General features: G+C 42.6%; 2 protein-coding genes across 9 annotated transcripts in view; one reads left to right on the forward strand and one right to left on the reverse strand.

Annotated features, from left to right (window-relative positions):
- LOC109870303 (heat-stable enterotoxin receptor-like) overlaps nt 1-10,427 on the forward strand; it is a 24,578-nt gene extending 14,151 nt beyond the window's left edge. Inside the window, exons 14-27 of the mRNA XM_031805015.1 lie at nt 1,693-1,764; nt 2,078-2,182; nt 2,262-2,348; nt 2,600-2,732; nt 2,900-3,037; nt 3,276-3,364; nt 3,538-3,629; nt 3,960-4,118; nt 4,277-4,469; nt 4,598-4,772; nt 4,950-5,048; nt 5,163-5,257; nt 5,406-5,482; nt 7,193-10,427. Coding sequence (XP_031660875.1) covers nt 1,693-1,764; nt 2,078-2,182; nt 2,262-2,348; nt 2,600-2,732; nt 2,900-3,037; nt 3,276-3,364; nt 3,538-3,629; nt 3,960-4,118; nt 4,277-4,469; nt 4,598-4,772; nt 4,950-5,048; nt 5,163-5,257; nt 5,406-5,482; nt 7,193-7,418 — 1,740 coding nt within the window. The 3' untranslated portion in view covers nt 7,419-10,427. The remainder of the gene's footprint in view (nt 1-1,692; nt 1,765-2,077; nt 2,183-2,261; nt 2,349-2,599; nt 2,733-2,899; nt 3,038-3,275; nt 3,365-3,537; nt 3,630-3,959; nt 4,119-4,276; nt 4,470-4,597; nt 4,773-4,949; nt 5,049-5,162; nt 5,258-5,405; nt 5,483-7,192) is intronic.
- Nucleotides 7,893-24,932, reverse strand: LOC109870304 (BTB/POZ domain-containing protein KCTD5). 8 transcript variants are annotated; one of them, XM_020460755.2, is made up of 7 exons: nt 24,435-24,923; nt 15,923-16,031; nt 15,606-15,697; nt 14,263-14,406; nt 13,584-13,709; nt 12,999-13,122; nt 7,893-12,007 (listed from the first exon to the last, which is right to left on the reverse strand). In XM_020460755.2, exons 1-6 carry the CDS (start codon nt 24,786-24,788, stop codon nt 13,033-13,035), a joined length of 915 nt encoding a protein of 304 aa, XP_020316344.1. In that variant the 5' UTR covers nt 24,789-24,923; the 3' UTR covers nt 7,893-12,007; nt 12,999-13,032. The 8 variants fall into 8 exon arrangements, with proteins under 8 accessions (XP_020316344.1, XP_020316343.1, XP_020316346.1 ...); XM_020460754.2 differs by having other exon boundaries at nt 14,263-14,409; XM_020460757.2 differs by having other exon boundaries at nt 14,311-14,409; nt 24,435-24,922.
- Nucleotides 24,933-26,210: the final 1,278 nt, after the last annotated feature.

The following is a 26,210-nucleotide window of genomic DNA, read 5'->3' on the forward strand; positions in this document are numbered from 1 at the left end:
TTATTTATTTCAGCTTTTATTTCTTTCATCACACTCCCAGTAGGTCAGAAGTTTACATACACTCAATTAGTATTTGGTAGTATTGCCTTTAAATTGTTTAACTTGGGTCAAACATTTCAGGTAGCCTTCCACAAGCTTCCCACAATAAGTTGGGTGAATTTTGACCCATTCCTCCTGACAGAGCTGGTGTAACTGTGTCAGGCCTCCTTGCTCGCACACAATTTTTCAGTTCTGCCCACAAATTGTCTACAGGATTGAGGTGAGGGCTTTGTGATGACCACTCCAATACCTTGTCTTTGTTGTTCTTAAGCCATTTTGCCAAAACTTTGGAAGTATGCTTGGGGTCATTGTCCATTTGGAAGACCCATTTGCGACCAAGCTTTAACTTCCTGACTGATGTCTTGAGATGTTGCTTCAATATAGCCACATAATTTTCCCCCCTCATGATGCCATCTATTTTGTGAAGTGCACCAGTCCCTCCTACAGCAAAGAACCTCCACAACATGATGCTGCCACCGTCGTGCTTCACGGTTGGGATGGTGTTCTTCGGCTTGCAAACTTGCCCCTTTTCTGCCAAACATAACAACATAACAACATTATGGCCAGTTCTATTTTTGTTTCATCAGACCAGAGGACATTTCTCCAAAAAGTAAGAACTTTGTCCCCATGTGCAGTTGCAAACCGCAGTCTGGCTTTTTATGACGGTTTTAGAGCAGTGGCTTCTTCCTTGCTGAGCGGCCTTTCAGGTTATGTCGATATAGGACTCGTTTTACTGTGGATATAGATACTTTTGTACCTGTTTCCTCCAGCATCTTCACAAGGTCCTTTGCTTGTTGTTCTGGGATTGATTTGCACTTCTCGCACCAAAGTATGTTAATCTCTAGGAGACAGAACGTGTCTCTTTACTGAGCGGTATGACGGCTGTGTGGTCCCATGGTGTTTATACTTGTGTACTATTGTTTGTACAGATGAACGTGGTACCTTCAGGTGTTTGACCCAGACTTGTGGATTTCACAATTTTCTTTTCTGGGGTCTTGGCTGATTTCTTTTGATTTTCCCATGATGTCAAGCAAAGAGGCCCTGAGTTTGATGGTAGCCCTTAAAATACATCCACAGGTACACCTCCCATTGACTCAAATGATGTCAATTAGCCTACCAGAAGCTTCGAAAGCCATGACATCATTTTCTGGAATTTTCCAAGCTGTTTAAAGGCACAGTCAACTTAGTGTATGTAAACTTCTGACCCACTGAAATTGTGATACAGTGAATTATAAGTGAAACAATCTGTCTGTAAACAATTGTTGGAAAAATTACTTGTGTCATGCACAAAGTAGATGTCCTAACCGACTTGCCAAAACTATAGTTTGTTAACAAGAAATTTGTGGAGTGGTTGAAAAACGAGTTTTAATGAATCCAGCCTAAGTGAATGTAAACTTCTGACTTCAACTCTCCATACATACATATAAAGAGCCATATATACACATGTAGGTTAAAGCAACTACCACGGCTCAGTGACTGATACAGTGGTCAGGTCAGGTGTATTGTATACTCATGTTGCCCGACTCCTTCACTTTGACACTTGAAGAAGGATCTTGAGGGAGCTGGATAAGGTCCGGTGTACTAAGGCTACTGTCGTTGTCACGGTGATGAAGGTCAGGTTTACTGAGGCGACTGTTGTTGTCATGGTTTCAGATTGTGATCCTGAAGGAGCTGAAACACTCTGACGGGAACTTTAACAAGAGCCAGAGGATAGAGCTCAACTCTGTGAGTCACCAATTATACAGCAAGTTTGATAATGTCCGGTAGACTACTAAAGGGTATCAAGTTTGATCATGTCCGGTAGACTACTAAAGGGTATCAAGTTTGATCATGTCCGGTAGACTACTAAAGGGTATCAAGTTTGATCATGTCCGGTAGACTACTAAAGGGTATCAAGTTTGATCATGTCTGGTAGACTACTAAAGGGTATCAAGTATGCATTTTAACACGTGTCCATGTGGTATCTTTGTTTAGTTGTTCATATATGATTTAATTATAACTCATATTTCTTATTATATCCAATCTCCCTGATTTACAGCTTCTGCACATTGACTACTACAACCTGACTAAGTTCTATGGCACAGTCAAGTATGATCATGGTGTGTTTGGGGTGTTCGAGTACGGCGAGAGGGGATCTCTAAGGGTGAGAAACACACATGCAAACACGCACGCACGCCCACACACACTTTCCCATTTGAACTTTTAACTTCTTCCTTCCTCAGTGTGTGCTGAATGACAATATTTCATACCCGGAGGAGACCTTCATGGACTGGGAGTTTAAGATCTCTGTAATGTATGACATCGCCAAGGTGAGCTAGCAACAACTCTAGTCTACACTCTGCTGTTGGTTTGTATGAGCTCAGAAAATGCCAACTCAGAGCAATTTACCGTAAGATGCTAAAACCTTAGCCAACCTAAAACCCTATCCAAGAGTTTTTACCTTGTCAATATTGATATACATTTCCGAAGTGCTTTGATCCATTTGACAACATTGAGTCATTGAAATACAGTAGGCCTTTATTCAAAGACAAAACCTCCTACCCTTTCTTCATCTCCGCAGGGTATGTCCTACCTCCATTCCAGTGACATCCAGGTCCATGGCCGTCTCAAGTCCACTAACTGTGTGGTGGACAACCGCATGGTGGTCAAGATCACTGGCTTTGGCTGCAACACTATTCTAAACCCAGGCAGAGGTAGGAACTATTACTTCGGTAGGGCTAGACCCCTGAGGTCTGTCTGTCCTAGGATGTCTCTTTCTGTCTGATCCCTGTTCTGCCCCTTGTTTTTTTTAACCTATCCTCCCCTATCCCCTCACTCTCTCTTCCTCTCCATCCTTCCCCTCCCTTTTCTCCCCCATCAGACCTGTGGACAGCTCCAGAGCACCTGCGAAGACAGGGGATCTCCCAGAAGGGAGATGTCTACAGCTTTGCCATCATCGCCCAGGAGATAGTTCTCAGGAGGAAAACCTTTTACACCGAGGCCTACTCCGACCGCACAGGTTAAACACATTCCTATATAACACCTTATATAGAAATTCAGAACAGGATCATTACATCAGCTTTGCTATACTGTAGTTACCCTTATTTAAAATGTAATCTGTGGCACTTTGAGTGGTCCTGCATTTAATTCTGGGGAAGTATCGACCCCTCCTGGTCAACTGTAGCATTGTTCAGTTGAGCTCAACATAGTGTAGCAGATTAACAAGACGCTCACACAAGTTGTTCTGTCTTCATCAGAGAAAATGGCCAGAGTGCAGTACCCTATCAAAATAACCTATTTCAGACCTGATCTGAATTTTGAGACTGCAGGAGAAAAAGAACTGGAGGTAAGATTGGCATTTGCTTGTGTGTTTGTCTCTGTTTGTGTGCAACAGAGAGAAAGAGAAGAGAGACAGAGATAGGGGGGGGGGGATTACAGTACAGAGAAAGACAGATATAGAGATAGAGAGTCTGTAATCCACTTTGGCTTGTACATTTATTTGATTCTGAATGCCCACAGGTGTACATGCTGATAAAGATCTGCTGGGATGAGGACCCAGAGCGAAGGCCTGACCTTAAGAAGATAGAGAGCTCACTGGGGAAGATCTTCAGGTACCAGCTACCTACTTTTATCTCTATTTTATTGGATAGAGCCTAACACTTGCCAGGACTTGGCCATTTTATCAGAAAGGTGAAGAATACATTTACAAAGATGGTAAAATGTCTCTGTAACATGACAATAAATAGAGATATAAGTAAGACCAGCATGGTTATGGTTTGCAGTGCTTCTAAATAACTAACATCTAGTTGCTGTAAAGCTGCACCCATCTCTTTCATTTAAGATACATTTGAGAAATCCATCACAAGGGCAGCACCTACATGTGCTGCCCTTGTTGTGTGTGTATATGTGTGTGTGACTGATCCTGTTATTTTTTTCCATAGTAACCTGCACAACCAGGCTAATGAGAGTTACATGGACAACCTGATCCGTCGTCTACAGATGTACTCCCGGAACCTGGAGCACCTGGTGGAGGAGAGGACAACTCTGTACAAGGCTGAGAGAGACAGGGCCGACTGCCTCAACTTCATGCTGCTGCCTCGGTCAGTCGACAAACAACAACAAAAAGGAACAGATACCCGAACACAGTTCCATGTTCTTGTTTTATAAAGTGCAGTGTTTCGACCAGGTCTTTGTCAGACTGCACAACCAGAAAACCACTTTAAGACCAGCAAATGACCTCTCTCTCTCCTCTCTCCAGTCCTGTGGTGCGTTCTCTGAAGGAGACAGGCATCGTGGAGCCGGAGCTGTTTGAGGAGGTGACGGTGTACTTCAGCGACATCGTGGGCTTTACCACCCTGTGCCAGTACAGCACCCCCATGGAAGTGGTGGACATGCTCAACGACATCTACAAGGGCTTCGACAGCATCCTCGACCACCACGACGTATACAAGGTTAGGGTTAAGGTTAGGGTTGAGGTTAGGGTTAAGGTTGTGGTTGATGCTATGCTTACTGTATACTGAAACGTTTAGTTCAATAGCAGATGTATAGCTTCTATATCTTCCTTCTTGTCCTGTGTCAGGTGGAGACGATAGGTGATGCGTACATGGTCGCGTCGGGGTTGCCTCGGCGGAACGGGAACAGGCACGCGGTGGACATCTCCCGCATGGCCCTGGACATTCTGGCATTTATGGGGACCTTCCAGCTCAGACATCTGCCGGGACTACCTGTGTGGATCCGCATTGGGATGCACTCAGGTATCCGTAGCTCCCCAAGTCCTATCCTGAATTCATAACACGTCCTTCTCTCTCCTCGTACATATCATCAATACAAAACCTCCTTCGTCTCTGCTCTTTCCTGTAACATCCCTCACTCTCTCTCCTCCCTCTGTCTGTCATCAAAACCCCCCTTAAGTCTCACTACTTGTTCCCTAGGCCCCTGTGCAGCAGGAGTGGTGGGGATAAAGATGCCCAGATACTGCCTGTTTGGAGACACAGTCAACACTGCCTCTAGCATGGAGTCAACGGGACATCGTAAGCAGGCTACAGGAACACTGGAAATATCCACACCAAATCTACACAAACATTTCATGTTCATATCAGCTGTCATGGCAGGTGAGTAAAATACAACTCTGTCTCTCCACCCAGCCCTGAGAATCCACGTCAGTCAGCCCACCATCAGCATCCTACAGAGGACAGACTGCAAGTTTGAGTACGAGAAGAGAGGGGAGACTTTTCTCAAGGTATGGACATGGCACATGCCGCTTTGCACTTTGTCATGATAGAATCATACAGATTTTTTTGATGCCATTTGAACTATTTAGTACTCTTATCTACTGTGTTGAATATCATATAATATTGTGTGTGTGTGTGTGTATATATATATCCCAGGGTAAAGGCACAGAGTTGACCTACTGGTTGACAGGTGAAACAGGAGAGGACTACAACCTGCCAACGCCACCGACAGCGTGAGTTAACCTGCTGCTAATTTATATGCTCCCCTATAACTTAGTCACGAGAATGTACATCACTAGAGCTACACATCATCTTTAGATCTATCTATATTATTAACTTCTACATTCATGTCTTTCTTCCATTTTGTAGGGTAAACAGATATCATTAGAGCTACATATCTACAATGCATTCGGAAAGTATTCAGACCCCTTTCCTTTTTCCACATTTTGTTACGTTACAACCTTATTCAAAAATGTATTAAATTATTTCTTTCCCTTACCAATCTACACACAATACCCCATAATGACAAAGCAAAAACAGCAAATGTATTAAAAATTAAAAACAGAAATACCATATTTACAAAAGTATTCTGACTATGCTATGAGACTCGAAATAGAGCTCAGGTGCATCTTGTTTCCCTTGAGCATTCTTGAGATGTTTCTACAACTTGATTTGAGTCCACCTGTGGTAAATTCAATTGATTGGATATGATTGGGAAAGGCACACACCTGTCTATTTAAAGGACAGAGCAAAAACTAAGCCACGAGGTCAAAGGAATTGCCCGTAGAGCTCTGAAACAGGATTGTATCAAGGCACAGATCTGGGGTAGAGTACCAAAACATTTCTGCAGCATTGAAGTTCTCCAAGAACACAGTGGCCTCCATCATTCTTAAATGGAAGAAGTTCCTATAAGTTCCTGTAGCTGGCCACCCGGCCAAACTGAGCAATCGGGGGGAAAGGGTCTTGGTCAGGGAAATGACCAAGAACCAGATGGTCACTCTGACAGCGCTCCAGAGTTCCTCCGTGGAGATGGGAGAACATTCCAGAAGGACAGCCTTCTCACCAATCTTCTCACCAATCAGGCCTTTATGGTAGAGTGGCCAGACAGAAGCCACTTCTCAGTAAAAGGCACATGACAGCCCGCTTGGAGTTTGCATAAAGGCACCTAAAGTCTCTCAGACCATGAGAAACAAGATTCTCTGTTCTGATGAAACTAAGACTGAATTCTTTGGCCTGAATGTCAAGTGTCACGTCTGGAGGAAACCTGGCACCATCCCTACGGTGAAGAATGGTGGTTGCAGCATCATGCTGTGTTTTTTTTCAGAGGCACGGACTGTAAGACTAGTCAGGATCAAGGGAAAGATAAACAGAGCAAAGTACAGGGAGATCTTCCAACAGGACATCGACCCTAAGCACACAGCCAAGACAATGCTGGAGGGGCTTCAGGAAAAGTCTCTGAATGTCCTTGAGTGGTCCAGCCAGAGCCTAGACTTGAACCTGAACATCTCTGGAGAGACCTGAAAATAGATATGCAGCGACACTCCCCATCCAACCTGACAGAGCTTGAGAGGATCTGCAGAGAAGAATGGGAGAAACTCTCCAAATACAGGTGTGCCAAGCTTGTAGCGTCATACAGAATAAGACTCAAGGCTGTAATTGCTTCCAAAGAGGCTTCAACAAAGTACTGGGTAAAGCGTCTGAATACTTACGTAAATGTAATATTTCAGTTTTTATTTTTAATAAATGTGCAAAAAAACTGTTTTTGCTTTGTCATTATGGGGTATTGTGTGTAGATTGACGAGGGGAAAAAACGATTTAATCCATTTTAGAATAAGGCTGACAAGTACATTTTTGGGGAAAAAGTCAAGGGGTCTGAATACTTTCCGAATGCACTGTATGTAGATCTATATAATTAACTCCTATGTCCTTGTCCTTCCCTGCAGGGAGAACTGCCAGCGTCTGCAGCAGGATCTGGCCCAGATGATCCAGGAGTGTCTTGAGAACCGCTCGCTGGGGTCAGAGATCATGGAGAAGAGGAATACCCTGTCCATGAGGCAGAGGAGGGTGGGGAGGGACGGAGGGGAGCAGGGGGGAGAGGAGGAGGATAACGATGACCAGCCAGAGTACCTCCATCTGGCTACGGTCAACAACTTCAGTACTTTATTGTAGTTATTTTGACAAGGAGAAATAGGGTTATGCTGTTTTTTTGTCTATTGATGTGAAAGTTTTCTCCAAACTTTTGCATCAATCATTCTTGGTTGTCAATTGAAGATTTCGCTGAAAACTACAGTCACATGCAGATCTTGAGTTATAAATTCTGGCCTTTTGCAGGAACCACAAAGCTGTAGACCAACTAAGCACTGTACTGATATACTGGAAACCTTCCCTTCCACAACCTCAGCACTAGAAATGCTGAGAAAAAGAATACTGACCTTAGGTAGGATAGCAAAAAGTACTTACTTTTTTTGTACCTTTTAAGTGTTAAATAATTGTGTTGTCTACAATCAAATATTACAATTATTAATCCTCAGACATTTCTTCCTTTTAACTCATTGCAATATATGGGGACCATTGTTGTGATAATATTTCATCCTGAAAATTAAAATAATTTATGGTTTAAAAACAAATGACATTGAAACTGTATTTATTTATGTGCTTATATTTTTACAGTTGTTGGAATCATTCCTGTACAGCATGTTTCATTGAGCCTGTTACAGTATATTGAGGCATTACAATTCCCATGTCACTGATGTCTGAGAAGTTATGGTGGTGTATCTGTGTACACTGAAGCTTTAGTTAAAGGGGGTAGGAAGGAAGTTCTCACTCTCGCTGATTTTCTACAGTGAATTATAAATGACTATGCACAAATGTCTAACACATATTTACATTGTTTAGATTCTTAAAAAAAAAAAAAAGAATATAGCATGACTGCTATTACTGTTATACCCATAAAAAACATTGTATAAAGATAATGTATTGTAAAGCAAATCAACCCTGGCTATTGTAACAGCATTAGATGCCTAATAAAAAAAATCACTTCTGATCTATTGTCCGGGAACAAGTTAATGAGATTAACTACAGTGAAACCCATATACAGTACCAGACAAAAGTTGGGACAAACCTAACTTACTCATTCAAGGGTTTATCTTTATTTATACTATGTTCTACATTGTAGAATAATAGTGAAGACATTATAACTATGAACATATGGAATCATGTAGTAACCAAAAACATGATAAACAAATCAAAATATATTTTATATTCGAGATTCTTCAAAGTAGCCACCCTTTGCCTTGATGACAGCTTTGCACACTCTTGGCATTCTCTCAACCAACTTCATGAATTAGTTACCTATTTATTACCTATTTGGTAAAAGAACAGCTCAAATAAGCAAAGAGAAACGACAGTCCATCATTACTTTAAGACATGAAGGTCAGTCAATGCAGAACACTTCCCAAAAACCTTTAAGCGCTATGATGAAACTGGCTCTCATGAGGACCGTCATAGGAAAGGAAGACCCAGAGTTACCTCTGCTGTAGACGATAAGTTCATTAGAGTTACCAGCATCTGAAATTGCAGCCCAAATAAATGCTTCACAGAGTTCAAGTAACAGACACATCTCAACATCAACTGTTCAGAGACTGTGTGAATCAGGCATTGATGGTTGAATTTCTGGAAACCACTACCAAAGAACACAAATAAGAAGAAGTTGCTTGGACCAAGAAACATGAACAATGGACATTAGATCAGTGGAAATATGTATTTTGGTCTGATGAGTCCAAATTTGAGTTTGGTTCCAACTGCCGTGTCTTTGTGAGACGCAGAGTCGGTGAACTGATGATCTCCGCACGTGTGGTTCCCATGGTGAAGCAGGTTTGATGGTGCGGGGGTGCATTGCTGGTGACACAGTCAGTGATTTATTTAGAATTCAAGCCACACTTAATAACCAGCATGGCTACCACAGCATTCTGCAGCAGATACACCATCCCATCTGGTTTGAGCTTAATGGGACTATCATTTGTTTTTCAACAGGACAATAACCCAACACACCTCCAGGCTGTGTAAGGACTATTTGACCAAGAAGGAGAGTGATGGAGTGCTGCATCAGATGACCTGGCCTCCACAATCACCCAAACCTCAACCCAATTGAGATGGTTTGGGATGTGTTGAACCGCAGAGTGAACTCCTTCAAGACTGTTGGAAAAGCATTCCAGGTGAAGCTGATTGAGAGAATGCCAAGAGTGTGCAAAGCTGTCATCAACGCAAAGCGTGGCTACTTTGAAGAATCTGAAATATAAACACTTTTTTTGTTACTACATGATTCCATATATATGTTATTTCATAGTTTTGATGTCTTCATTATTATTCTACAATGTAGAAAACAGTAACAATAAAGAAAAACCCTTGAATGAGTAGGTGTCCAAACTTTTGACTGGTACTGTATACATACACGTATATATATAAATAGATCAAATCTGTCATGCTCATGGATGAGTAGAACCTTTTTTTTTTTTTAAACATGCTGAGGAATACCAGGTTTTCAGCTCAAGTTCTGATGTCTTGGAAAAGCACAAACAGTTTGAGCTAAGGCTACAAACTAGAGTAGTCTCATTAAAGGGGACATCTTCTGATGCAAAACCACCAAAACATGAGGTCAATGCCTGGCACATGGCTAGACATAGAATACATTTTTTTAAACAATGACACTTAAAAACAGGAGAAATACAAGATAAGCTTGGTTGTAAAAAATATTTTACAGCAGTAATCATGATTCTGAAAAAAACATGCAATTAACATGTCATGAAAATAAATAACCAAAACACATGTACAAAAGAAATGTAGTATAGTAATTTTGCAGTCCATTGACCGACTCAAACGAATTTTCCCAGAGAATTTGTACATGCCTATATTGTCAAGGCACCCAAGCCTCGCGGTTAGAGAGGTAGCCTAGCAGTTAGGGAGGCGAGCCAGCAACTTGAAATGTGTCTGACGGTAAAAATCTTGTGCGAAGTGAGCTGGCAACATGCGGGTTGCTGGTATCAAATCCTAGATGCCACTGCCTGCCTTTGAGCAAGGCACTTAACCCCCCACAACAACAGCACACAGTTTGGAAGTGCCCATACACTGCTCTAAAAACAAACTGGATATGTATGCTTTGGATGAGTTGGGTTAAAAGCAGATGTCAAATTTTGGTTGGACCTTATGTACAATATACCAATTAAGTGATCTTAATCCAGATGCTATGCTCTTTTTTTGATGACCAAAGCCAAACGTTATATTCACAATGCACATGCACAAAAACGCAATATTGCCTCCATGAAAGCTTTTAACTGAAATCAACTCAAATGGTGATCTGTGGGTATGTTGACATGCAGAGACTAGAATGAGTATATTTGCAGTATTTGAAGGTTGCAGAGACAGGCTGTCTCTACTGACAGTGACAATATTGGGCTGCAGGGGCTCGGAGGTGATAATGGCCAGTGCCAAAACCTTCTAATTCATTTGCAACCATTTTCTGTTCTAAGTGCATGATGCCTTTGACAAGGTCTTATCTTATCTCCTTTCTACTCATTTACAGTGAAATACATACAAAAAAATGAAATTCTTTAACAATATTTGTGCCATAGTCCTAGCTAAAAGTGTAATGACAACATCCTGTCCTCGAGGTGCAAGGGCCTGTCATTACAACATGAGCAGAGAACAGGGATGCATCCAAAATGGCACCCTATTCCATATATAGTGCAGTACTCTTGACCAGAGTAGTGCACTATGTAGGGAATAAGGTGCCACTTCAGACGCAGACCTCGTTCAGCACCTTTCTCTTCTTTATCCTGCCAGTGCCTAGAGTCACACTGGAGCCAGGCCAGGGCGACAGGCTGAGAGCTCTGCTCTGCTGAGCATGCACATGCCTCAGGGAACACACATGTCCCGACAGGAAGCACTGCTATGGGTATGAGTGAGTGAGTGAGTGAGTGAGTGAGTGAGTGAGTGAGTGAGTGAGTGAGTGAGTGAGTGAGTGAGTGAGTGAAAGATGTGTGTGTGTGGACGTGTTTAACTATACTTAAGGTTAGGAAAAATGGGATTTTGAATGGGACTGAATTGTGTGTCCGAACAAAGTTAATTATACAAGACTGTGTGTGTGCGCGTGTCTGTGAGAGAGCGTAAGGGAGTGTGTGTAAGGGGGAAGAGTTTTTTTGTGTTGCTGACTGTGGCCAGTTAGTTGACATCTGTCTGTCTTTCTGTGTGAGTCTCACTGTCAATCTCTACTGCAGCAGAGCAGTATCAGAGACAGGACATCACTGGCTCAGACAGCCACATCACTGGCTCAGGCCCAGGTCTCACTAATGTATCAAGTATCAGACAAGTCAGAACTACTGCAAACAACAACAATTTACTTATGAGTCAGATTCCACATATTTCATACCATTTTTCACATTTGGATGAGCACATTGATTTGCAGTGCTTTTAATCATTGTCTTTGGTCAAATCTATTTTACTAAGATTCACTAACTTCCATGGCTTAAGTGATTGGAACTAAAATACATGTAAAAAATTATAGATGATAATAAATAAATACATTTTTAAAGAGGAGAGGGACACTTCGATAATCTTTGAAAATAATGTTTGAGCACTTCTGTTTTTTTTTCTCCAGAAGCAACAACAATGATAAAACATATGTCAACAAACACAAAATGAAATGTCAAGCTAAAACAGTACAATTCTCTCTAGTACATCCGGGACCCATGGATCTGAAAAAGCTGAAAGACAAGCACAGACAGGAGAAACATCAGAGGATGCCATCTTTGAAGACAGATTCTCAGTGTTGTATTTCAGAGTTGATCGGTTACATGCTCACATCTCATACTGTGTATCAGCTTTGATTGGGTGACATGTGAAACAATCTAAACACATACAGTAAATGTAGTATTTTTTATGTTTGATGCTGATGGTGACGATGGGGACAGAATGATAAAGTAATAGTGTTTGTGACATCCAGGACTCCCTTTGTTGTGAATGGAAAAAACAACAACATGAGCTTGTATTGTTTCTTTGGCACTTCTCGTCACTTGATTAATTGGTGTTTGGATGAACATAAACGTCGCAGCCCCACTGTGCAGTTCTGCCAAAATGTCCCCTTTTACACATGTACAAGTAAGATTGTGTGTGTTTGTGTCTTTTTTTCATGTAAAATGTAAAACACACTAATACTACCACTACACAAAATGTCAGGGCTATTCCATGTCATTGCATTGGTAATGAGAGACGTTTAGGTGTCGGGCTGGATCAATGGCAGCACAGCAGCATCAGCTCATCATTAGTCTGGGAAATCCCAGATCTTAGGGCATTGTTAATGTGGGAGGCAACCCGCCTGCCTAGTGAGACTAACTCATCATCAGACCAGCTGGGTTATGCTGCTGAACAGATCATTTTCCAGGCAGGACACAATTGTTCCCAGAGCAATATGGAACACTCTGGCATCACACATGGTATTTCACACAAATAGTAGTTCACTTTTTAAGATGGGGAGAAAAAGTGCAAGGCCTACTCTTTTCTCTCTACATATTTGTAGATCAATTTTTGTTTTGTTTTACTTTAATAAAAGTTAGTCTCTCCTTGGCCTTTGAATAGTGTATGGAGTTTGAGGCAAGGCAATGTAATGCTGTGGAACAGCCCTGGATCCCTTTTGATCACACAGTCTACTACTGCTACTACCCACTACCAGCCAACAACACTAGCATAGATCCTCACCCATTCACGTCTTTGGAAAACTGACACAAGACTGTCATTCCCTTATCCACTCATTCGGGGTGGTATTTCTCTCTCTTCCCTCCACCTCATCCTGCGCTCCTTTCTCCTGCTGCACCTCTGAAGCCTTCACTCGAATAAAAGGACGGAGAATTTTAAAAAATGAGACAGAACGACAAACAAAAAAGAATGAACAGATTGAGTATCTGGGAGAGGGAGAGAGACAGAGTGAAAGAGAAAGAGAGAGCGAGAGAGAGGGAGGTGTGGATGATGGAGTGAATGTGAATGCGCTTGTGAATGACATTTGAGAGTTGTGTGTGTGACATTCAGTGTTTGAGTGGAAAATGCCAACACTAAGATCAAAGGATACTCAGATCATCTTGGATGAAGAGAAATGTCACATGGAGACACTCTGTGACAGATCCGTATCCTGCTACTTCAGACCTTTGTGGAAGTGAATGGTGGTGATATGTGAATGGTGTGTGGCGTACGATGTATGTAGTATATCCCTAAGACGCATCTGCCCATGTACCTGTGTGTGTGTGTGTGTGTGTGTGTGTGTATATGTTTCCTGTGTGTCAGTCTCACCTTGGTCTTGTGGCTCTGTTCGGTGCCCAGGCCTGAGCCAGGTGTGTGTAGCTCCTTGGACACCACACACAGAAACTCTGCCTGGTCCTCTGTCCCATAGCTATATGACGAACCAATGTTTACCATCTATTAGAGACAGAGAGAAAAAGAGAGATGGAGCAACAAAAAAAAGAGAAAGAAAGTTGGACAGAGAAAGAGAGGTGGCCCGTATCACAGCAGGTAAAGTCATGGATGCTCATGCAGGGAGGAGGGACAGAGGGTAAGGACAGCCTAGCAGCACTACATGTCTGCTACAACTCTACTGTGGGCAGTGAGACTGAACTGTACACCCTGAAGCACTGACGGCAATGTTTAGCATTACAGTACTACTCAAAACATTACTGAACTGGCAATGTGCCAACATATGGTAGCTTCCACTGGAGCTTCCTTGGCTCTGCTTCCTTTTTGCATCTCCTTCCCCTTATGATCACTGGCCTGTGACTGTTTAGATCAGTTTTCTTCTGAGCGGAAGGAAATGTGAAAAGGAGGCCGTTTTTGTGAGCCGATTGGGACAGGGCCTTGGTCTCGGATTGGTCTGATTGGTCTGACTCTGAGGCTCTGATTGGCTAACAGAGAGCAGGAAAGGGGTTGATTGGTTGGGAGTGTGGTAGAGCAGAGCAGCAGCGTGAGTCCAACCCACAGTCCAGAGCAGTCCGGTGCGGGGCTTTCTGCAGGTGCGCACGCTGACCTGCTCAAACTTCCAGCCGTCTGACATGGTGGAAACCATCTGGGTCAGCTCCTCCTCCTGGCACTGCAGCACCCGGTACACATGTTTAGGAGGCACCTGCTGATGGACGGAGAGAGAGAGATGTAAACACTGCAGCACCCGGTACACATGTTTAGGAGGCACCTGCTTATGGACAGAGAGAGAGAGGGTGTAAAGAGAGGAGAAGGAGGAGGAGGAAGAGAGGGAGGGAATGTACAGATATAGGTAGGTGGGAAAGGTGTATGGATGTAGAATGGGAGAGAGAGGGGGGGGGGGTCTTAGGAAGGGAGAGGACGAGACAGCAGAGAAAACAGAGTGACCAATAGTTGTAGAAGGTGAGATGTTTGTAAGGAAAGGAGAGTAAAGGCATTTATTAGCAGAGAGAAAGAGGATTGGGAGAGCAAGAGGTTAGCAAGAGGTAGTGATGTTTGGAAGATGAATGATAGTGAGAGTGAGCGTTAGGGTTGGGTGCTATCACCATACTGGAACATATGGTATTACCTAAATAAAATATTTCATATTTTATTTTTGTGTACGCATCTAGGAGGGGATTGAAAGGCTGCTGTAACTAAGAGTCTTGATTTTGACATCTAGCCACTAGCCAAATGCATAGCTGGTGCCCTGAGCTTGATATAATTGATTTGACACATTTGAGATTTCTTATAGTTATAAGCAGTGACGTAGCACGCACCCCCACAGCCCACAGTATGTGTGTGCATGAGCGTGTGTCTAGCCGAAGGGTAGAGACGGAGGGTACAGTAAAGCGTATAATACAGAGAGAGTAGGAGGAAGATTGAAAGTTACATAACAGAAATCATAGACATGATGGGTGAAATATACTGAAAATAACTTTAAAATACAGAAAGAGTGAAACACATGGCTGAACAGTCTTTCTGCTTGGCACATGCACATGTCTGTTTTTGTTTTAGCAGACCTGTAGCCATCTTGTATTGTGTAAATCCCTGTATCTTATCTACTGTGTGTGTGTGTGTGTGTGTGTGTGTGTGTGTGTGTGTGTGTGTGTGTGTGTGTGTGTGTGTGTGTGTGTGTGTGTGTGTGTGTGTGTGTGTGTGTATATGTTTCCTACCTTATCAGGACCACAATGTCCTGACAAGTCACCAGAAAGTCTTGACAAGGTAGGAAAAAAAGAACAATCATGGCGTTTCTCATGCCCTGAATTAGGATTAAGAAGAAAATAAATGTACTCCCCAAAAAGTCCAGAAAATTCACAAAAACAAAGCTGAGCGTGTGTGTGTGTGCGTGTGTGTGTGTTTGACCTGTGTGATTTTACAGTCCCGCTCCAGGATCCTCTCCTTGATCAGTTTTATCAGAGGAGTGATGTTGTAGAACTCAGCCTCCTCTAACACGCCTGGGACAGAGCACAACACAAACACACACACACACACACACACACACACACACACACACACACACACACACACACACACACACACACACACACACACACACACACACACACACACACACACACACACACAGTCAATCAAAGTGTTATTACATTCTTATTACAAATCTTACTATACATTATAATAGCATCATAACGCAATATCTAATACCAAATGTAATCTAGTACCTTCTTCAGCCAGCTCCTTGTTGTAGACCAGTTTGCCGTGTCGCAGGTAGTTAAGGATGGGGCCGAAGTAGGTGGGGTCTCTGTCTATCACATAGGCCCCTGTCTCGTCCTACAACAGAGGAAGGGAGAGAACAACCATAAGAATTAATAAAGGTATTAATATGAGATCAATATTAAGTGCTATTCTATTGTGCAATTCTATTGTATTGGGTTTTGGTCGAGATCTATGTTTGGAAACCCACTTGCGATCACTTGTTTCAAACTAACAGCAAAAGTCCTCTTTTCAGAGTGATAAGAGTGGCACCATTAGAGCCTAGTGGTTCTATATTACAGATAGTGCGAGAGAGATTCAGAGAGTGTGGTGGGGGGGATAGAGATAAGGAGAGAGAGAGGGGATATATACAGAGGGACTGAGAGTGAAGAGAGAGAGAAAGACATGGAGAGATGGGGAGAGAAAGATTGAGAGAGAGCCTGTTACATTCACACTGCGTGGCCCTTTCTTAGCTGACGGCATGCCAGTGCCTTTACAGCATCTCCATAAAGCGCTCCCTGCACGCCAATTACTAAACCAGCCCCAGGCACCCATTTTCAAACACAGAGATGCAGAGACTCTAGACAGAGAGAGGGAGGTAGAGAGAGATGAGAAAGAGGAGGAGAGAGAGGCCAAGGAGTTCAGAAAGAGGGAATTGGGAGAGAGGGATTCAGGAACACAAACAAGTGGCAGAGTGGAGCGAGCTAGATAAGAGAGGAGAAGAAAGACAGAAGTAGCTGATTAAGGAGCAGATGGAGAGTGGGATGGAGAAGAGGGAAAGGATGGAGAGGCTGTGGTAAGAGGGCACAGCTCTGAATCTGAATTGAAGAAGTGCTGCAAAATGATTAGGAATGGAGGGAAAGGAATGAGAGCCTGCAGATCAGACAGACAGCGAGAGGGAGAGAGAGAGAGTGTGAATGAGACGGGCAGAGGGATGGAGAGGCTGTGGTAAGAGGGCACAGCTCTGAATCTGAATCGAAGAAGTGCTGGAAAATAATAGGAATGGAGGGAAAGGAATGAGAGCCTGCAGATTAGAGCGAGAGCGAGAGAGAGAAGGCAGAGGGATGGAGGGTATGTGAGGCACTCAGCTGAATGAAGAAGGGACTGGGGAGACAGGCAGAGAAGAATCGATTGGAGATGAGAGCTGGCAGACACTGGATAGAGGAGGACTCAGACAGGGGGAGGGAGAGAGATACAGAGAAACAGAAAGAGAGAGAGATACAGAGGACAGACAAGGGCACAGGGAGAGTTGCTGGGGGAAAGGGGGCTAGACAGAGGCAGAGAGACAAACAAACCCAGAGCAACTACAGTTGAGGACAGACAGACACCTCCTCATTGGACATGACTTGACAGTATGTATGATGACGACACCTGTGTGAGGCTTCCAGAATATCTAGGTACCCTCGCTATGAATGATAAACACATGCACTCAGGCATGAACGCACACACTGAGGGTGAAGATGAAAAATTGGCTATATCTGTGATCTCCTGTGATCCTGGCCTGTCTGTTCAGCCACACTGCCGCCAGTCAGCCCATTAAAAAAAAATCCACGGAAGATTCAACCCTCATCTGGTGTGTTAATGATTTACCCAAGGAACTACACAGTGTGCCTAGCCTAGTCTCTATGGGGGCCTCACTGGGTCCCACAGGAAATATCTGTTAGGCAAACAGAGGTGTTATTTGTCTCAGCACAGAAATAGAGACAGACACAGACACACATACAATCTTTACTTCCTCTCCTGGTGTGAAAACACTGGCTGAGACCAAACTGAACCAGTCTAATGCTAGCCTGGTCAGGTCATTTCCATCTAAAAGGACCCATGTGTACCAACATGTGAAGTTCATAGGAGAATATCAAATTGAGTGTCTAATAAAAGCGAAGAGTATTTTATTGATTTATTAAGGCATATATACATTTGTCAACTATTTTCCATCCTAAAAATTAAGAACACGCTTTGATTTCTGGTCAAACAGATGGAAAAGGTCTTAGAAAAGATCTGACAGAAAATGTCTTAAAGGGTATCAGAAATGCATCAAAACACAATAATGTTGAAGTAAAGACTAATATCAAAACAAAAAAAAGTTTTGCCTTCTGAAACTTTAAGAAACACTGCCTTGAAATTCCCTTTACCAAAAACCCACCTATCTTTCAGATATTTTCCTCATGAAGAGGGAGGATAATTAAAGTCTGTGTTTTAACATTTTTGTTACCCCCCTTTTCTCCTTTATTTTGTAGTATCCAATTGTTAGTAGTTACTATCTTGTCTCATCGCTACAACTCCCGTACGAGCACCTGCACCTGGCGACCTGTTTAGCCCACCACAGGAGTCGCTAGTGCGCGATGAGACAAGGATATCCCTACCGGCCAAACCCTCCCTAACCCGGAACGACACTAGAGGAGTGTCGCACCATGGACCTCCAGGTTGCGGCTGGCTGTGACATAGTGGCAAAGCTAGCACTGCAAAGCTAGCACTGCGGTGCAGTGCCCTAGACCACTGCGCCACCCGGGAGGCACTAGTTAGTGTTTTTAATGATACCAATTTTGTTTACTCTGAATTTCTTTACCAAACTGGTAACGGAATTTCCCCCACCAAAAACAATCGGTAACGGATATTCTGCAATTGAACTGGCTACAATGGGAAATCAAAGTAGTCACAAACCACAGTTAGGTTCAAAAATTTGGACAACACAGTAGAGTACAGTACAGCACAGTAAACAAGAGTATAGTTCAGTACAGTACTGCACAGTAGAGTACAGTACAGTAGAGCAGATTTTAGTACAATACACAGTAGAGCACACTAGAGTTGAGCACACTAATGTACTCTACTGTACTGTATTGAACAATATTAAACTTTACTGTACTCTACTGTACTATATTGTACTGTACTGTACTGAACTCAACTCTACACTACTAGTGTACTGTACTGTTCTGTGCTGAACTGTACTGTACTGTACTCAACTGAGCTCTACTATTCTGTACTTTGAGGTCCAAACTTGTGAAACATTGATGTCTATGACTGGTTCAGATTTGGTCCGGTTTGGACCAACCAAGTTTGGTCTTGTTTGGGGGCAGAGCTCATAAAAAAAAATATTGCCAGTGTGTATAATAATACCCAAATATGCAAAGAGGATATTGAATATGTATACTTTAGTGCACCTATTTAGGATGCACCACCATGAAGAGAATGACATTCATATCTATAATTATGCATTTCTGTGTAGTACAGCTCAGGGACCCATGATAAAATTCTGTTACCGCAATTCTGTTACCGGGTGTAAATCCACTTCACATACCATAGTTCAATACCAAAATATATTTTTTCAAATTCAATGTGTCATGTCATTGCTGACACCCCATTCTTTCTGCAGACATTGTTGAAATCTTAGCATATATTTAACAGTTTTTGGAAAACCTGGACACAAAAAACTGAGGGAGATTTTTACAGAAATTCTGTTCCCAAACTTTGCATTTGCACAGTTCTTTCAGTAAATGTGTTTTTTTGTAAAAATGTTCTGTGTAAATTGTTAAAAAGTAGTCTTGTGTATAGAGTTGTAGGGTTTGGTAAACTTTGAAATCAAGTGTTTTAGTGAACTGCCTTTATCATGCATGACAACATAAACGATAAAGTTGGCTGAAGCGCATACAGATCTGCAACTGTGCTACTTCAGTGCTGGGTCTATTTTGGATTGGAGGTCAAATAGTACACACAAGAGCACATAACACCAGCCTCTAACATCGTAAAGTCCTAATCACTCTGCCAACAACAGTGCTGCATACTGCGCAGAAATATGCAGATCCCTTTGACTGTTTCCACATTTTGTTGTGTTACATCCAGAATTTAAAATGGATTCAATAAAGATTTTTTTTGTCACTGGCCTACACACTATACCCCATAATGTCAAAGTAGAATTATGTCAATCCAAATGGTTACTAATTATTTAAATGAAAAGCTGATATGTCTTGAGTCAGCCAGTATTCAGACCCTTTGTTATGGCAAGCCTCAATATATTCAAGAGTAAAAATGTACTTAACAAGTCACATAATCAGTTGCATGGACTCACTCTGTGTGCAATAATAATGTTTAACATGATTTTTGAACGACTGCGTCCTCTCTGTACCCAACACATACAATTATCTCTAAGGTCCCTCAGTCGAGCAATGCATTTCGAACACAGCTTTAACCACAAAGACAAGGGAGGTTTTCCAATGCCTCGCAAAAGAAAGGCACCTATTGGTAGATGGGTAAAAATAAAAAAGCAGACATGAAATATCTCTTTGAGCATGGTGAAGTAATTCTTTACACTTTAGATGGTGTATCAATACACCCAGGCACTACAAAGATACAGGCATTCTTCCTAACTCAGTTGCTGGAGAGGAAGGAAACCGCTCAGGGATTTGGCTAATGGTGACTTTAAAACATTTAAGAGAGTATAATGGCTGTGATAGTAGAAAAACTGAGCATGGATCAACCACATTGTAGTTACTCCACAATACTAACCTAATTGAAAGAGTGAAAAGAAGGAAGCCTGTACAGAATAAAAATATTCCAAAACATACACCCTGTTTGCAACAAGGCACTAAAGAAATACTGCAAAAAATGTAGCTAAGCAATTAACTTTTTGTCCTGAATACAAAATGTTACGTTTGGGGTAAATCCAATACAGAGTGCCACTCTCCATATTTTCAAGCATAGAGGTGGCTGCATCATGTTTTGGGTATACTTGTGATCGTTGAGGACTGGGGAGTTTTTAATAATAACCTAAAAATAACCTAAAACACAGGGCCAAATCTACAATGGAGTCATTTACCAAGAAGAATGAATGTTCCAGAGTGGCTGAGTTACAGTTTTGACTTAAATCTACTTGAAAATCTATGGCAATTATCAACTAGGGCTGACTCCAATGAGTCGACTGGTCATTGTTTGTTTGATAGGCTGTTGGTCGACCAATCATTTTTAGTAGAGCAGTATTAAATACACATTTGTGCCCATCTTGGTGAACTAATACATTGCTGAGGTCTAGACTAAAAGCCAATATATGCTTGATCGGAAAATATGGTCGTTGGTGCCAAATGGAGTGTGGACCTTTGTACCGCATCGGCCATGTGCCTCCCAAATATTGTAACAATGTGGAGGGCTCCATATAGCTCCGCATTGATTGGTTGACGGTAGGTGGGGGCGGTACATCCTGTATAAACCCAAACTCACTTCCTTGACAACTTCCTTCACAACAGCTCTGCACTGCTCCACGAAGCGCAAGAAGTATGAATCCCCTGACATCTGCACAGGCTATTACTGTAAATGCTGCATGGCCAATGCAGACATCGGATTGACCATGTAGCGCCCAGATGCACAATGTACTTCTCTCTCAAGAATGCGCTCTCTCCCCGCCAATTGGGCACATTCATTGTTTTATAACTTAATTATGAGAATTGTTTGCGTTTGATTGTTAGTGTATATCAATTCCCCATTACATACTGTATATCACCAGTAGAACAGGACACACACCCGATTACGCTTAGAAGTAGGCCTAGAGGCTACCTGGCCAGCGCGCAAATGTAGGCCGAAAGAACAGACAACTTTCGGTAGACTATGATCAACAACCAATTTGACAGAGCTTGAAAAATTTCGAAAAGAAAAATGGAAATGTTGCACAATCCATGTGTGGAAAAGCTATTAGAGACTAACCCAAAAAGACTCACAGCTGTAATCGCTGCCAAAGGTGCTGGTACAAAGTATTGACTCAGGAACGTGAATACTTATGTAAATTAGATATTTCTATATTACATTTTGATAAATGTGAAACATTTCTAAAAACATGTTTTCACTTTGTCACTGTGGGGTATTGTGTGTAGATGGGTGAAAAAATATATATATTTTGATTTCAGGCCGTAACACAACAAAATGTGGAATAAGTCAAGGGTTATGAATAGTTTCTGAAGGCACTGTATGTAGTACTTTAAAGTATTTTTACTGACTGGACAACACACACAACTTTTTTCCCAAAAATAAAATATTTGTGAAATAGGCAAGACTTTCCTTTCTTTTTCGGCACCAGACCTGCCTAATTTGAACTTTAACTTAACAGACTAAATTACACATCCTGTAAACATCTGACTCCAGAGTGATTTGTTCTTGAAATTTGTAGTTTTCAGATTTAGATATGATCATTTTTCACAAAATAGTTTGAGAAGAAAAATCTATTTAAGGGTGAAGTGACTATGCATAGATTATAAACAGCAAGTAGTAGCAGTGTTAAACAACAAATGGGGGGAGGGGTGGGGGGGTCAATGTAAATAATCCAGTGGCCATTTGGTTAATTGTTCAGCAGTCTTATGGCTTGGGGGTAGAAACTGTTGTTGTGGTGGTTAACTGCCTTGCTCAACGGCAGAATGGCATATTTCTTCACCTTACCGACTCGGGGATTACGAACAAGCAGACTTTCGGTTACTGTCCCAACTCCTTAACCGCTGTATCTTATCACTACCCAGGTTATCAAGATGAGTTTGGGCTTGTGTTGGAATCTGCAGGGACACAGAGGGTGGAGGGAGAGGCTTCACAACAATCCTGAACTGTGATAATGGAGAACCTGTAACTACAGCATACATGCTGGTTTCAGCTGGAGCCAGAAGGAGAGCAGGAGGACTGAAAGAGGAGCAGGAGGAGGAGAGGTGGACAAAAGGAGAATATAATGAGAGAAAGAAGGGGGGCAGGAGGACGTCACAAGGGAGTGGAAGTCAGGGCAGGGGTGACAGCAGGCACCAGGGATGTATTTTGGGACAGGGGGGGGGGGGGCAAGCCTGTAGGTGCCAGACAGACAATAATCTTATTAAAATAGTAATACACAGTTGGTGTGTGTGTGTCTTTGTGTGTGTGTTCTAAACACTGCGGCAACCCACTGCAGATTGGAGCACAAACCAGCGGAAAACAATAGAGCTCCTGTGAAGATAGAATCACCTGGGTAACAGAAAAATAAAAACACAGCTAGTGGCCTAGTACTTGTTTCTTCTCTTTCTTCTGTGGATGTAATGTTGGACTTGGGTACTCTGTATTCCTGAGGACTCTATGGGGCCTTTCATCATAAGCCAGGTTACAAGAAGGGACTAACAGTAAATTAGTCGGGAGAAAAAGAAGTAGACTGCTAGTACTGTTTTAGAAACAGTTAATTAAGAGGCAATGACATGACAGTAGCCTGAGAGGAATAAGATGACTCATGTGTGAGAAGAGAATGAAAAGAAAGAGGAGAGAAAGGAGAGAGGGACCATAAAAGGGGTGAGAGATAACAGAGAAGAGGAGGGAGTGTTTAGATGGTGTTTGACTAGAGGCAGAGAGAGAGAGAGAGAGAGGGAGAGAAATAGAGAGAGAGAGAAATAGAGAGAGAGAGAGAGAGAGAGAGAGGAGGAATGAAGGTCACACACAAAGATGATGCGCCTTATCTATTCACTGTGGCCAGTGGTGCAGGAGGACAGAGACAGATGTGTGCGCACACGCACACACACAGAGGGCGAAGATTAAAAATGAGCTACTCTGTCTCTCTATCGCCTGTCATCCTGGCCTCTCTGTTCAGCCACACTGCCTCCGGTCAGGAAAAGTCAACCCTCATCTGGTGTGTTCATGATTTACCCGGAATTTGCACAAGGAACTACACGGTGTGCCGAGCCTAGTGCCAGGTCCCTTAGTAGGTCCCACAGGGAAACAGAGGTGTTATTTACCTCGACACAGAGACAGTCGCACATACAATCTCTTTACTTATTCTATGGAAAGAGAGAAAAAGACAGAGGGAGAGAAAGGCAGAGAGGGAGAGAAAGAGAGAGGGAGAGAAAGACAGAGGGAGAGAAAGACAGAGAGGGAGAGAAAGAGAGAGTCGGAACGAGACTAATGGACACTAGGGCATTAATGAAGGTCACACAAAGATGATGTACCTTATCTACTCACCGTAACCAGTGATGCAGGAGGGCAAATCAATTTTAGCAGCCTACTATAGGGCTATGTTTGAAGCCAAGGGACAATACTATCTGTGATCACACATACAGAAAGAGACAGACACTGAAATAAATCCTATTATAGGCTTACTTCATTAGTGATGTACTGTATTTCACGAACAGATCAGTCACATATTGCCAACCTATCTATAGATATTTGTCTAACCCACCACTCTCCTCCCCCTCTGTGCTGCCAGCATAAACACTCTGCACAGGTCTGAATTCGGCAGCCAGTGCACATCCATCTGACTCACTGGGTATTGGGTAGAGCCTTATCTGGTGGTGGGTAGGCGTACCACAGAGCCATATCTACTGGTACCATTCAAATGTAATTGATTCGTCTGTCTGTCTATCTATCCATCCATCCACCCATCCATCCATCCATTCAATTAATTAATTCCATCAAGTGATCATGAGAGTTCGATGAACATCTTGCCTTATCGCTCTTCTCTAATATGTTATCTTGATCGAAGCCAAGCGCTTGATCAACTCGCCTTACCGTGTCCGAATGTAAGTCCTGGTGTTGACAGAGCCGATATAGAAAGGACGTTTGTTCTTTGAGTAGGGTATGTCGCGTTGTGAGGAATACTGTGCCGCCGACGTTCAACCGGACCCATTTCCCGTTATTTCCCACTGTAGGGTTGACTCCAGAGCCGTTCCCGATGCTATGAGTTCCTGTCCCGCTCGATGCGGTAGAGCTCGAAGTGGCCGTGGTCGTATTCTCGCTTCCCTCGCTATCTTTGTTATTATTGTTGTTGTTGTTATTATTGTTATTGTAGCCATGAGGTGTCGGTAACGAACCGACTTCTGATTCAGCCTGCGGCACACATTTCCTTTTATCCTCCGTTGCCATTAGGAAATAGCAATGGATGCAAGCAACGTTAAAAAGCAATAGCTTGCGTACCAACTGCCGTTTCAGCTTCCTCTCCCTTTCAACAACGCCTGTTCCCTCTCTACCACAACCGTGTACCGCTTTGACTCGAGCTCCGCCTATCTTCCCCCGGTTGAGCAACCGGAGCGTCATGTCCAAGCTGTTGCCGTGCACCGAGAACTGTGGATCTTGTAGTTCCAAAATCTTGCCTAAAGAAAATCATGTCAAAATAAAATGAAAATTGGATGATAGCCTAATATTATTCAATAACTATCTGAGCCAAGACTGCAATTCTTTTCAACTGCATTGTTGTGTAAATTGTGGGGAATGAGAAACATACCATTTGTAATAGACAAAGTGTAATACATGTAGTTTAATTACACAGGATTAGGTTGATTGCTATTAGTTCTACACACATCTTTCATCAAAAGGTTCACAAATGACTCACAAACAAATCCCACCTGAGAATATCATTATTAGATTGTACAGACAAAAATATAAACACAACATGCAACAATTTCAAAGATTTTACTGAGGTACAGTTCAGATAAGGAAATCGGTATATTGAAATACATTCATTAGGCCCTAGTCTATGGATTTCACATGACTGGGAATACAGATATGCATCTGTTGGTCACAGATCAGAAAACCAGTCCATATCTGGTGCGAGCACCACTTGCCTCATGCAGTGCAACACATCTCCTTCACATAGAGTTGATCAGGCTGTTGATTTTGGTCTGTGGAATATTGTCCCACTCCTCTTCAATGGCTGTGTGAAGTTGGTGGATATTGGCGGGAGCTTGAACACGCTATCGTACACGTCAATCCAGAACATCCCAAACATACTCACTGGGTGACATGTCTGGTGAGTATGCAGGCCATGGAACAACTGGGACATTTTCAGCTTCCAGAAATGTTCCTTAGGTCCTTGCGATATGGGGTAATCTATTATCACGCTGAAACATGAGCTGATGGCGGCAGATGAATGGCACGACAATGGGGCCTCAGGATCTCGTCCCGGTATCTCTGTGCATTCAAATTGCCATTGATAAAAAGCAATTGTGTTTGTTGTCTGTAGCTTATACCTGCCCATACCAAAACCCCACCGCCACCATGGGGCACTGTGTTCACAACATTGGCATCAGCAAACCACTCGACCACACATCTGCCATCTGCCTTGTACAGTTGAAACCGGGATTCTTCCCGTGAAGAGCACACTTCTACAGTGTGCCAGTGGCCATCAAAGTGAGCATTTGCCAAATGAAGTCAGTTACGATGCTGAACTGCAGTCAGGTCAAGACCATGGTAAGGACGATGAGCACGCAGATGAGCTTCCCTGAGATGGTTTCTGACAGTTCGTGCAGAAATTCTTCAGTTGTGCAAATCCACAGTTTAATTTGTTGT

This window comes from Oncorhynchus kisutch, linkage group LG25 (assembly GCF_002021735.2).
Source record: "Oncorhynchus kisutch isolate 150728-3 linkage group LG25, Okis_V2, whole genome shotgun sequence".
NCBI classification, from domain to species: domain Eukaryota; kingdom Metazoa; phylum Chordata; class Actinopteri; order Salmoniformes; family Salmonidae; genus Oncorhynchus; species Oncorhynchus kisutch.

Coding starts and splice junctions, on each gene's coding strand:
- LOC109870304 (XM_020460754.2), bottom strand. CDS start 24,788: ATGGCAACGGAGGATAAAAGGAAATGTGTGCCGCAGGCTGAATCAGAA. Junction 16,032..24,434: donor AGGACTTACATTCGGACACG/GTAAGGCGAGTT, acceptor CCTCTGTTGTAG/GACGAGACAGGGGCCTATGT. Junction 14,410..15,605: donor GGGACTGTAAAATCACACAG/GTCAAACACACA, acceptor TCCGTCCATCAG/CAGGTGCCTCCTAAACATGT.